Here is a 13359-nt window from a genome sequence, read left to right as displayed (position 1 = left end):
TGAAAATGGATTTCACTTCCATTCTTGAGGGATATTTGTATTTTGACTGATACCCCTCCACTGCCCTTACTTTATTTATTTTATTTTATTTTATTTTATTTTATTTTATTTTATTTTAAAAAAGATTTTATTTGAGAGAGAGGGAGAGAAAATATGAATGGGGCAGAGGGAGAGGGAGAAGCAGACTCGCCGCTGAGCAGGGAGCCCATCGTGGGGCTCCATCCCAGGACCCCAGGATCATGACCTGAGCCGAAGGCAGATGCTTAACCAACTGAGCCACCTGGGCTCTCCTCTACTCCTCTTACTTTAAAGATATGTTTCCACATGTATTGACATCCGTAGTTTCTGGAAACGAGTCTGCAGTAATTTGAATTGTAGTTTCTCTGTATGTAATATGTCTCCTTCACCGCTTTCAATTTTTTCTCTGTATTTTTGGTTGTCAGAAGTTTGTTATGTGTCTAGGTGTGGGGTTTTTCACATTTATCCTGTTTAGGCTCACTGAGTGTCTGTAGTTGGTTAGTTTATGTCTCTTACCCCATTTGTGGAATTTTTGGCCATTATTTCTTTAACATTTTTTTCCTGTTCTCTTTGTTCTATCATTATGCCTATGTTAGACTTTTTAATATCTTCCCTGTTTATTTTTCTTTTGATATTTTTTCTCTTTTTATCAAATTGAATTATTTCTGTTGAGCTGTCATCAAATTTAAATTTACTCCTCTGTCATCACCATTCTTCCTTTAAACCCATCCTGGAAATTTTTTTTTAAGATTTTAGATATTTTAATTTTTTTTTTTTTTAAAGATTTTATTTATTTATTTGACAGACAGAGAGACAGCCAGCAAGAGGGGGAACACAGGCAGGGGTAGTAGGAGAGGAAGAAGCAGGCTCCCAGCGGAGGAGCCCGATGTGGGGCTCGATCCCAGAACTCTGGGATCACGCCCTGAGCCGAAGGCAAACACTTAACGACTGAGCCACCCAGGCGCCCCTAGATATTTTAATTTTTATTTCTAAGGCTTACAGCTCTTATCTTTCGTTTTCTTTTCCCTGTTAGATTTTTAGTCTTTTCCTTTATTATGAGCATATGTCCTTTACCTCATTAAGCATAGTTATAGTATCTGCTGTAATGTCCTTGTCTGAAAATCTCAATATCTGGGCCATCTGAGGTTGGTCTCCCTTGATTATCTTTTCCTTTGAGATTGGGTTACATTCCATTATCAAGGAATTGGGGGTTGTATTATGGGTATCTGTGACTGTTATTTGTGTGGAAATTTTGTTTTCTTTCATGTTCCTCCAAACAGTTTGGATTTCTTTGTTCTACTGAGCCATTAATTGGATTTCTACTTAAAGTACAAACTCTCTGTTGCCTGAGGTTGGCACCTGCTCAAATCTCAATTTGATTTTTTTCACCTCAGCTACATACTGTCTTGGCCTGCCCTGTGAATATGTGCTTCAGGGCTCTGCCAAGACTGGCGCAGAGATAAACCAAAAATTTGGAACTCTTTTTTTCTACATCTCTTCTTTTTGGGATTCTGTCATTACTTTGTGATGACTGTGGGTGTCCTGGCTCTGTCCTCTTTGTCTTCAAGCTAGAAAGACAGTTAGTTATTGGAACTTCAGTTCCTGCATGCTCTGGCTACTGCTTATGTGCGGGATAAAGCTTTAAGAATGGGAATCTCACCTATTCTGATCCCTAAAAACTATTAAAAAGAGAAAGTCACTCATTCTAGTCATTTCTTCCAAGTTTATGTTATCATCTAAAATCAGCCTGGCTTTGTTCACTCTCCAGAGCCTCTAAGTAGTTGTTTTATATTTGTATTTTCCCCAGAATTTATAGACGCTATCTGTGGTAACTTACTGCATTGTTTCGGAAGCTGAGCTTACTAGGTCACTTTTGAGGTTTCCTGCAATGTCTTTGCCTTCTGCTTTCAAAAATAATACTTTATTTAAAAAATAAGTATTATTTTACTAATGCTTGATCTACTTAGATTGCTAGACATAACTCTTCTATTTTGGATCTCTTCTTTTTAACTTATCCGTAGTTACTGAATTCTTATGACAGTTATATGAATGCCCTAATTTTTATGTTCTTAATCATTCAGTAAACATTTGAATGCAGAATACCACACTTATGCTAGATACCAGAACAACATAGAGATGAACAAGGTATGCTCCCTACTATACAGTTTTATTGGTAGAAGGTAAATGAAAACAACCAACAGTGTTTAAGACAGAGTAAGCACAAATAAACTTCTCAAGAAGTGTGATTAATTTAGACTTAGTTGATGGAGAACATTTCTCAGAGAAGGGGGCATTTGATCTTAGGCTGAATCAAAACTAGAAATTTAATAGGTTGGGGGTTAGATGAAAGTGAATATTCTGGGGCTGGGGAACAATAGGGGTAGAATATGAATTTGGTATGTTTGGGGAGTGATTAATACCCTGATGAGGTTGGGGGCACTGAGTTTTTGAAGGGATGTGATAAGTCCCGAAGCTGAAAGGGTAGATGAAGGCCGCCTTGAAGAATGCCGCACTCAGGAGCGCGAGTGTTATTCCTGAAGCAGCAGAGGGTCACATTTGTGGAGTGAATGGATGTGATCCAACTTGTGTTTATGGCAAGATAAGTGTGCTCTCAGTGTTAACTGTGGATTGAAATGGGAACATAAAAGATGAACAAGCAATACACAGTACCTGAACCAGGGCACTGTATATGTGAAGAGAACAAGTGGGATAGTTAGTTGGAATATTGATGAGGTAGAAATTAATGTGAGGAGTGACTGGTTAAGGAAATATGAAAGAAGGGTGTGAATCAAGAGATTCATTACATTTCTAACCACATTTGTAAATATCCCAACATCATGCTGAGGATATGAATCTTTTTGGGACATTTTTTATTTAAAATTCCTTTTATAGCAGTGTGCTATAGGCTGTACGATAATGAGTACAAAGTGATTTTTCTTAGAACATATGATGAGGTCATTTCACAGTTAGCAGTATTTAAGATCTGTGTTGTTTAGCTACCAAGCCTAAAGTTTCTTTAAAAGTTTTAAAGTTAATAATTTTTGCTCTTTGGGAATAGTTGTCTAGCTTATAGAGTCATTTGCAATCTCACTGCTTCTCACAGAATTTTCCAAAAAGCATAGTTATTTAGAATATTGGTTTTGATTATTGTTTAAAAAAGGAATGATAAGCTAACAAATAGGGAACCAGTTTCAGCCTCGCTTTTATTAAACTGGTTTTAATTCCATTTTATGCATTCAATCTTCCATAAGTATTTGTTAGTACCTACTTGTGACACGCACTCTTCTAGGTACCAAATATTTAACAGTGAACAAAATAGACTGTGCCCTTATTTTCATGGATTTTTCAATCTGTTGGAGAAAGGCAGATAATAAACATCCCCCTGTAAGATGACATTTGAACAGAGACCTGAAGGAAGTTAAGGGAAAGACCTTTCAGATATCTGGATGGGGAATATTTTTTGAAGAGGAAAGAGCAAACGGAAAGGCCCCAAGAAGGGGGCCTATTTGGTGTATTTGAGCAAAAGCAGGGGCCATGTTGTTGAAATAGATTGATCCAACAGAAGGAATAGTAGGAGAGAGGTGGCAGGCAGAACCTGTAAAACATTGTAGACCAATTTAATCCTGAATGAGATGGGAAGCCTATGGTAGATTTTGAGCATAGCATTGACATGATTGTTTTTAAAAGGTCAGTCTAGTTGCTCTGTAAAGAATACAGACTGTAGAAGGGCTAGAAGAAGGGGGACACTTTAGGAGGCTCTTACATTAATATAGGTCAGAGATGATGGTTGATGGCTTGGACTAAGATGATCATGTTAAAAATAGTGAGTCACAGGTTTTTGGAAATGTGTAAAAGTCAATCTAATGGGATTGTAGCATTGACAGACTTTTTGCTGAGACACATCCAGAGTCTGAGAGAGGCAGTCAAGCCTGTTTTTAAGAGTTGACTGTCTTTAGGGCCTCTATGGAGTAAAACAACTGACAATGTTGTTTAGATACAGGGCTTTTGTATGTATATTAGAGAGAGAGGTACAGGTATCCCCTGCTATCCAAAAGTTCACTTTATGCCTCTTTGCTTTTACCAAAAACCTACATTTGTACCCGCTTTTGGTAACTGAAAGAAATCAGAAGAGGATTTTTGCTTTTACCAATGGTAATTGCTTCTTTGTGTTTTGCCATTTCAGATTACAAGTTTTTTCATAGGACATTTCATAGGAATACTCTACTTTCAGATAGCAAGGGAAACAAGATACGGAGTCACCAGATAGCTCCCAGTGTAGTACAACATACCTGCTTGCCCTCTGGAATTTAGTTTCAATCCCTGGCCATTAGGCAGTATCTATTTTTTGTAAAAAGGTAGACTTGCCATTTTCTTTGGATCCTCTACTCTGTTTAAATTATTGGAATGTCCTTTTAATTGTATCTTTACATGGTATTTATATAGAGTGATGTGGCTAATAACATAGCAAAATAACTGTGAAAGTTATTTTCAAAATTAGTCATTTTCTTGGAATTAGCCATGTGTTTACTATTGTATTTTGGCACTAGAATATCCCTACTGGTAAATTTTTGTTCTTAATAATACCAAATAGAAATTGGATTGAATTTTAAAAAGTGACCTTTGATTCCTTTTACTCTTTTTACTGTTATTTTCTTACATACGTTTAAAAAGAATTAGATTGTTTTATTTGACTGTTCATTGTACAGTATCTCAATTTTTTATGTTTAAAAAAACCTCTCTAATCACTGTTACATACTTCATATGAGTCACCATGTCTTAACTTCTCTTACATTCACTTAGGATTTTAATATTATCATAGCTTTTCTGTTTTATTTGTTTTCATTAATGTTTAGCATAACAGAAGGTTTGCTGTTATATTCTAATTGATCCCATTTCACAATGAATTTCTGGAAAAACACATTGGTAGATTTATTTCACAAGTATATAAAATCATAGGGTTTACTTGTGTATTATTTCACAATTGACTGTAGCCTTGGAGTGTTATCTAAACAAATATCATTACTCCACAAATAAAATTGAGTAAAGAAACTATTGAAGAGACACATTCATAGCTTTGGTTATCTGACAGCCATCTCTAATCCAATTTCTTTCATCAAATCATTTATTGAATCACCTTATAGCAGATGGCAATCCTGCAAAGTATATTGTCTTTCCCTTATTTATAACAGTGTTAGGATTTGATATTTGTGAAGTACATTTTACTTGCTAGGATAAAAAACTTGATTTCAGTGCTCCTAAAGGGGTGTGTGTGTGTGTGTGTGTGTGTGTGTGTGTGTGTGTATGGAGAGAGAGAGAGAGAGAGAGAGACAATTCCCTGTGCTCTTCCTTCCAACTTTATGTATGTCCCTTCTTCATAAGGATAGATACCAGGCATAGTGGTTGTAGTGTCTTGTTTTTCTTACCAGCTTTACTGCAGGGATATCCTAACCACTCTTAACTCCATTCTTTGTGTTGTCCCCCTTCTTCCTTTTATTCCTTCTCTGCTCAGTAGACTCCCCACTACTGTCTGAAATACCTTCTCAATTCCAGACCTGTTTGTCACTTTTGTCTTAGCCTCAGGTGACAGAGTCATTGGTAACAGTGGTAAGTAGGAAAAGATGGAACTGGTCAGCAGCTTTTCTCCTCATTCAACCCTTTTACCTCCAGGCAGGGCTTCCCTGAGCCTCAGCAAACCATGAGTAATGCTTTGTGTACATGAACTCTGTACTATTTTGGGCCCATGTGGGAGAAAAAAAAAAAAAAACATAAGTGTTTAGGGTATAGAAAAATCATTCCTCTGTACTATTTTGGGCCCATGTGGGAGAAAAAAAAAAAAAAACACAAGTGTTTAGGGTATAGAAAAATCATTCCCCCCCCCACCAAAGTCTGTGTCCAGTTTTTGCTAGTGGTTAATAACCTAGAGGACTCTGTAGGACTCTGTACTAAGAGAATAAAAGATGAGGTAGGACAGAAATTGAGAGATAGTTTCATGGTTAACTCAAGAGAACACTCTGGTCAAAAACTAAAGATGGTAGCTGCAGAGAGGAAGCAGGTAGACTAATATTTCAGCTCTTCATATTTTCTATGAAGAGAATACTGCCCATATGTTAAACTTTACTAAGAAGTTTGCTTGCTTCTCCAAGAATTTTGCTGATACCTCAAAAATTCAGTTTTAACTCTTATTCCTTCTCCAGAGTCCTAGCCTCTTAAGGATCTGCCTGTGTATGTAGTGACTTACGATTCGTTTTTAGTTACTTTTCCTATTAAATGAGACGGTAGCGAATTGTATCATTGAATTTACAAACTGTTGTTTTTTGTTTTTTGTTTTGATGTAAGGTAAAAAATTTAATGTTAGTTCTTTACTGGAAAATATTAAAATTGGATGTATACCTTTTGAAATTGGGCCTATGGAATCAAAGTATATACTGCACTGTATTTAGTTGGTTCCATATAAAAAAGCAGGTACTTTAAGAGAATCTGGTTCCATATAAAAAAGCAGGTACTTTAAGAGAATCTGTATATAAAATATTAAAAAAAGAAAAGGGTCATTTAAGTCTCTATATTAAATTATTGATTAACCCTTTTAATCTTGTTGAATAGAAATAGAACAATTTATTAGAAAATTAAACAAGACTCAAAGTGTTTCTACCACTCAGTGATTGTTAAATTTTCTCTTACATCTACCATTTTAATCTATCAGTCGAGGAACTAGCTTCTCTAAAAATTGTTGACATTGGAATTCATAGACTAGAAATGGGAAGGAAAGAAAATACATGACAGTGATGGTACAGATGTATCTTAATAGAAATGTTTTCTCCCCAATCACTATATTGCAACTATATTGTATTGTTGATAATAATTCTTTAGATTTTGATCAATTTGTATAAATTTTGATCAGTTTGTACAGTGCCGTATTAAGTTTATTTTCTTTGCGTGATTTGTTTTTTCTACTTACCTTGGCCTTACGGCTGAAGCTTTGGAAAGTTTATTATTCCTGTCATGTTGCTGTTTGTACAGCCATTGTCTTCAGCAGAAAGGAGTCATTGATGCTGAAAGATGACTCTTGCCTTTGTCAGTGCCAGCCACGACCTTCTCAGAGTATGAATATGTTAACAATAAAACTATAGAGCTCTGAGTTTCAAACCTAGCCAGATCCCTGTTACTCTCTAGCATCCTTTGAAGCCCCCTGCCATGTCCAGTGTCACTGATATGTCATGCTCTTTAGCTGTTGGCTTAATTAATTATCATCTCATTTAATTCATTAAATCTTTGCTCTTTTATGCTGTGGGAGTGATTAATGTCACTTGATGAAAATTGAGTATGTGTTTTCACAGAATTTCACATATCTTTTAAAAATCTTGTCTGTGATGTTTTCTGTGGCAGACACTTATCTTTTTTGTATTCTGTTACAGATGTATGTAAATAACACATAGACCTCATATTTGTTTCTCATTTGATATGACAGTTCACAGTCATAAAACAAACTATGGTCTGATTCTTTTCGTTAGGATAATAACATCAAAATATGTTTATATTCTGTGTTCTGAACTTTCATTGAAAGTGTGATTTCCTTCCTCCCCCCAGTCCCACCACCCTACTTTTTGTCTCCGTGGATTTGACAATCTAGGCACCTGATATAAATGGAATTGTACAGTATTTGTCCTTTTTGTGACTGGTCTATTTCACTTAATATAACGTCTTCAGGAGCATCCAGTTGTAGCATGTGTAAGAATTTCCTTCATTTTTAAGGCTGAATAAATTGCATTTTATGTATATGTCACATTTTATGGATCCATTCATCTGGCAATGGATACTTGAGTTCCTCCCACCTTTGGTTGTTGTAAATAATGCAATAGGATAGGGGTATACGAATATTTGAGACTCTGCCTTCAGTAGTCAATTTAAGTTTGTATTTTATTTTGGCTATGTAGTATACACACATCTTAACTTGTATAGAAAAATAGTTGCAAATGGAAAGTATGATTTAAAAAATAAAACTTTTCATAAAATTATTTGCAGTTTCATAAGTAGTTTTTTATTACTGGATTTTGTGGGTTAATAAATAGCCTTTTCTTAGGTTGGGCCTCATAGGAATTCTGGCTGCCCTTCTATGGTGTTGATTACAAAGAAGGTGCTTGGAATATAGCCCACAGGTAACTAGTAGTACTAGTTAGTTACCATCTCTACCAGGAGAGATGGTAACAAAGTATATTTTTAGTGATATTTCCCAAACTTGTAGTCTTTCCTAAATCTAGAATTTTAGTAAGAATTATCCAAGCATGAACAAAACATTGTATTTTTATTCATGGTCTCTCTGTGTTTCCAAAGCTTATGGTTCACTTGAAATTGTGCCTAGAGAGTTTTCTGTAGTAGGTACCCATCTTTTTTACTACAGTGTTTTTAAAAACTTTTAAAAATATACATTAATCCCTTAATATAGAAAGTACAGGTTCATAAAAAGAATAAATTAAGGTCCTACCAGCTGACGTAGTGATTAGTAGATTCTACTTTGGAAACTGACTCCTCTTTTCCTGTTTGTTACCTATCCCTTCAGTTGGCAGTTCTGTCCTTGTGAAAGAGGCTTGAGAATTGTGGCTAGTTACTGGAGAATTTGTGGTATGTAAGTCACTACAGACCACATTCTCATCTAAATCACAGAGGACTTCAAGGAATGTTTTAATTTTTTTTTTTTTTTAAGAAAAAGAGGTTCTAAACTTAGCAGAATGTTGTCTTTGTAACATCTAGAGTTTTCTTATGAAAGAATGAAAAAAAGTCAACTATTTGTGTTTCATCATAGAAAACTTGGAAAGGGTTGGGAAAGCATACCCTGTTAGGGATCAAGAATAAAAAAGACTGGTCCTCAAAACAGAAAAGGGAGAGATATCTGGATTGAGAGGTCTACAGCTCTTTCAACTTTTTCTAGGCACTGACTGGAAGGTGAAAATAATGGAGCCAAAGCTTCAGAAGGTACATTAAGGAGCACAATAAAATGCTTTTCTCACTTTGAGTTATCCTTTGTAATTTTCATAAGAGTAGATCTCATTTAGAATCAGATTTTAGAGGAGATTTTTACCAGGATGAGTTGTCACATCATTTTTATTAGTTTTAATGTAACTAACATTGATTTGATATGATCTGGTATAGTTTGATTTACTTTGGTATCTTCAGTTAAGAATATCTAGTCAATGTTATATTAGAAACCAATTTTATTAACTTGAACAGTTGTCCAAGTTGCTTCATTCTCTTTTTTTTTAGAGATGGGGAGGGACCAAGGGAGGGGGAGAATCTTAAGCAGGCTCCACACCCAGTGCAGAGCCCAATGTGGGGCCTGACCTCACAACCCTGAGATCATGACCTGAGCCAAAATCAAGAGTCAGACGCTTAACCGACTGAGCCATCCAGGCTCCCTAACTTGCTTCATTTTCTCAGGCTTATCCATAAGAACTAAATTCTTCATATTTTCATGTAGACAATATGGAACTCTAGAAAGTTGGGGGTTTCATTTACTCTTAGAAGTAGCAGTGGTTGGGGACAGAAATGAGGAGACCTAGATTATGCCATATTTTAAAATCTCCAAAGATGTTTTGGTTCTGAAATTCTGCATTGTATAAAGAGTGTTGTATGGAGCAGTGATGAAGACTTTCTGAGGTAACTTATTTTCTTCAGATTTCTGAGATAAGAATTGATAAGTTCCATACAAATGTGAATACTACTTGCTGAATTGTACTCTCTGCTCTACTGTATGAAAACAAACCCATCATAGTAGCCTTTTGGATTTATATATTTCAATTTCTTCTCTCCTTAGGTATGGATGAACGAGGAGGTACGACATCTTGGGGAACAAGTGGTCAACCAAGCCCTTCTTATGACTCATCTAGAGTAAGTTTGTTAATCAACCCTTGATTAAAACTATAAAGTAATTTGGCAGAATAAGGTTTTTCATATATGAGCTCTGATTCTTAAGAGAAATAAAGATTAACATATTTACATGGGAATATGTAGTACCTTCATGGTAGATTTAATTTTTTTTTAATATTTTAATTTACTTTCATACTTTGGGAGTTTATTTTATCCCTTACAATGAACGAAATGTTCTTGGTGTTATTTCTACATCTGGATTACCTGCAATACTCTTCACTGAAGTTGGAAGGGATTGGAATGCCTCACTAAGTATTCGCTCCATACATAGCCGTTTTTCTTTGTGTATTGTTTTCTTCATGTATTACCTTTGAAAGATGGTACTGACGTTCCAAATATCAGTTTCTAGTCTTCCCTCTTCCATTCTTGTTCCAGTAGTCATCAGCTGTTTATATCAGGGACTCTCTATAGCCCTGTCTCTTGGAAGCATATCAAAACAGACATAACAGATGACATTTCTTGGTTGGCAGTTGACAGAAAATAGGACCAAGCTAATGTTTTACACTTGGAAAGGTCAGAAGGTTAGAGCCTTTTTTTAGCAATAAACAAACAAACAAAAAATCCCCCAAAACTTTAAAATAATGTGACTGAAAGATTAAAAATTAGACCAAAGAATTGTCAGTAAAATTAAACTCTGTTCCCAGACTCCACAGTAAATTGGTGAGGTTAAGGGATAACTTTTAAAAAATATTAGACTTTGCATGAATGATGAATTATTTACTTCTCTTAGAATTAACCAGTAGAAGATGGACAAGCATAAAATTTATGGATACTTAATCCTAGAAGCAAACTGGCGTTAGTGGAAGGAAGCAATATGTGAGATTGGAGTTCGTAGTCTCCATATGGGTTATGCTGTTTTGCATTGAAAAATGCTGAATTAAGATATGTGGTTTGTTATTATATTTGGCTGTAGCCTATGTTTAATTTATTTTAAATACTTTGGGAAGAAATAGAATAGTCATGTAGAATCCAAAACGATAATATAGAGAAACAACTAAACATGGTTTTTAGTGTTTTCCTTTTGGGACTCTGCTGAGAAAGCTGGGTTGTAGTGTAAAGAGCACTGTCTTGGGCACTGTAAGACTTGGATTTACTATCAATTCTGTGGTGAAATCTTGGACACCTTATTTTATCTTGGGGATAGTTAAACTGGTTGATATCCAAATTTCCTTCCTTTAAAAGTTTTTGATTCTTTAAATAATACTGTGAATAGGAAAGGTAGGTTTCCTGTTTTGATTGTGAAGTTATGAATTTTATATAGTGGAGAACAAAATACAATTTATCAATATTGGATTATTTTCTTTCAAAGTCTTGAGTTACTGTGTGATAACATATTATTTCTTAAAATGCATTAAATGATGCCTTTATACCTTATGTTTACTTTCCTTTCAAACTTCATTTTTTTTTTTTTTACTTGAGTGCTAAATAGGATTCTAGGAGAAGAGAACATAATAGTATATCCAAACATTTACATATTTCGTGATTGTGAAATTAAGTTTGCCTCTAGAGATGGACTTCAAAGCAAATCTTCCTTTTCTTTTTTGCTATTTGATCTATAGGTCAATATGAAATGCTGTTTTTTACTCTTAATTTTTTTGAGTGTATATTGTGTCCAGTGAAAAGTTAAATTGATTTTATAGTAGACTAGTTTTCTGTTTAAAAACCCAGATTAATCCTTAGATATTCCCAGTCTACCATACAACTCTCTCTCTCTCTCTCTCTCTCTCTATATATATATATATATATATATTTTTTTTTTTTTTTTCCTTACCCGGCTACTGAGAAATCAGAGTGGTGATTTAATGCTACCCTTTGTTTTTATTCTCACTGAAATCCACCCTTCCACTCACTTTGCTTCTTCTGTCCTAGTCATGATTTTGAACCTAAAATGGTTATCTAGGTAAGAAGTTATGTTTTATTTATAACTTCGACAATTTAATTCCCTGAACTCTTCTCACCAGGGAAAGACATTTATGGTTAACTTTGACGCTGCCCTCAACACTGCTTTATAGGAAGTTTATCAGCTTTTTGAGTTATTCATTAAATATCATCTACAAAGTTGACCATTTTTTTCATAATCATAAGTATAGATGGATATAATTTTGTTAATAAGGATCTCGGTTTACCAAAGTATTTATTCTACTGAGTATCATAGCATGTTGAGTTTTTTAAATTCAGGAGTAAATACTGATAATTGGCTATAAACCAGTTTTGACACAGTTTGTAAAATTATTAACAAGTCAGTGTAAACTTAAATTGCAGGTACTTTTGTAGAAATTATGTCAGTGAAATTTATTTAGACTTTACCAGTATGAATAATACATTTCCATCACAGCAAGTTGTATCATTTAAAAAATAATTTGGTTTTACATTCCTGATGGAAAATTTTTTTATTTTACTTTTTGTAAAGTTTGAAAATACTTAATAGGCCACAATAGTATATAAACCCGCGGAACGAGTAGTTTGGTGGAGTTACAAAGCATATGCTTTTAGTTTAGTTGGAGTCAACTGAGTTGCTGTTTTCCTCCACTAAGACCTTATATAAGAGAGAGAAAATCATTTTTGGCATTACTGTAAAATCTTATTTGGCACATGAACTCTATTAATACTACTCTATTAATGTCTTATAACTATGCATTTTACTGTATAAGATTGGCTGTACCAAATCATGTAGGTTGAACTGAGTATCTATTTAACGGCTTTTTAAGGGGGAATTTTTGCTTTGTATACTTTTTGCCCAGTAGGTGCCGACTTTAACCCCAACAAAGGTAGCATTCTGCTCTAGTAACCTTGATATGTAAGTGAGCTCTACCAGAGTTGAATGGTTAAGAGGCCATGAACTTCTCATCAATGTAATCAGTCCTATACGTGTTCTCTCTGAAGTAGGAAAAGACACTCCAGCAGAGCTCCTTTCTGCCTGTTTTTCTGAAATCCACAAGAAAAGTAGCCTTACAGTGTGTACAGGTGATTCGTTGAGTTTCTGGTTATCAGAACTATCCATAGCACATCATTTAAGAAAGAATTGTTCTTAGGTAGACACAGAAATAAATGCTGTACCTAATAATGGTTATAAGAGAAATAGTGGTTATAGGTAGACATGGTCAGCATTCTTAATGAAATGTGGAGATGAGACAGCATGTTTTGAGACACTCATAAGGGAGTAAGAGCATTTGTGGCATGTACCTCAAACCTCTCCACCTTTGTTAGAGTCCTGGTTTCTGCACTGTTGACATACTGCCTACCTGTGCAGAACAACAGACACAAACGACCAGAAAAAAGCATCATCCTGATGTGAATAACACTTTTATTTTCAGAAATATGTGAAAAGTGGTGTTTGAGGTTAAAGCACCGGAGATTGAAAAGAGAGATTAAGATCTCAGGTAGTTTAGGCGTGAGCAAGAGGTATAGTTAATGAGTTTGTTC

General features: G+C 34.9%; 1 protein-coding gene across 3 annotated transcripts in view; it reads left to right on the top strand.

Moving 5' to 3' along the window:
• TCF12 (transcription factor 12) overlaps positions 1–13359 on the top strand; it is a 350911-nt gene that overhangs the window by 135745 nt on the left and 201807 nt on the right. For all 3 annotated transcript variants that reach the window (XM_040620599.1, XM_040620598.1, XM_008706019.2), the window contains one exon: positions 9824–9897. In XM_040620599.1, coding sequence (XP_040476533.1) covers positions 9824–9897 — 74 coding nt within the window. Of the gene's footprint in view, positions 1–9823; positions 9898–13359 lie in introns of those variants that run through there.

The sequence above is a fragment of the Ursus maritimus genome, unplaced genomic scaffold (assembly GCF_017311325.1).
Source record: "Ursus maritimus isolate PB19 unplaced genomic scaffold, ASM1731132v1 scaffold_35, whole genome shotgun sequence".
Lineage (NCBI taxonomy): Eukaryota > Metazoa > Chordata > Mammalia > Carnivora > Ursidae > Ursus > Ursus maritimus.
Note: the sequence above shows the minus strand (reverse complement) of the source record. Positions and strands in the feature narration are given on the sequence as shown.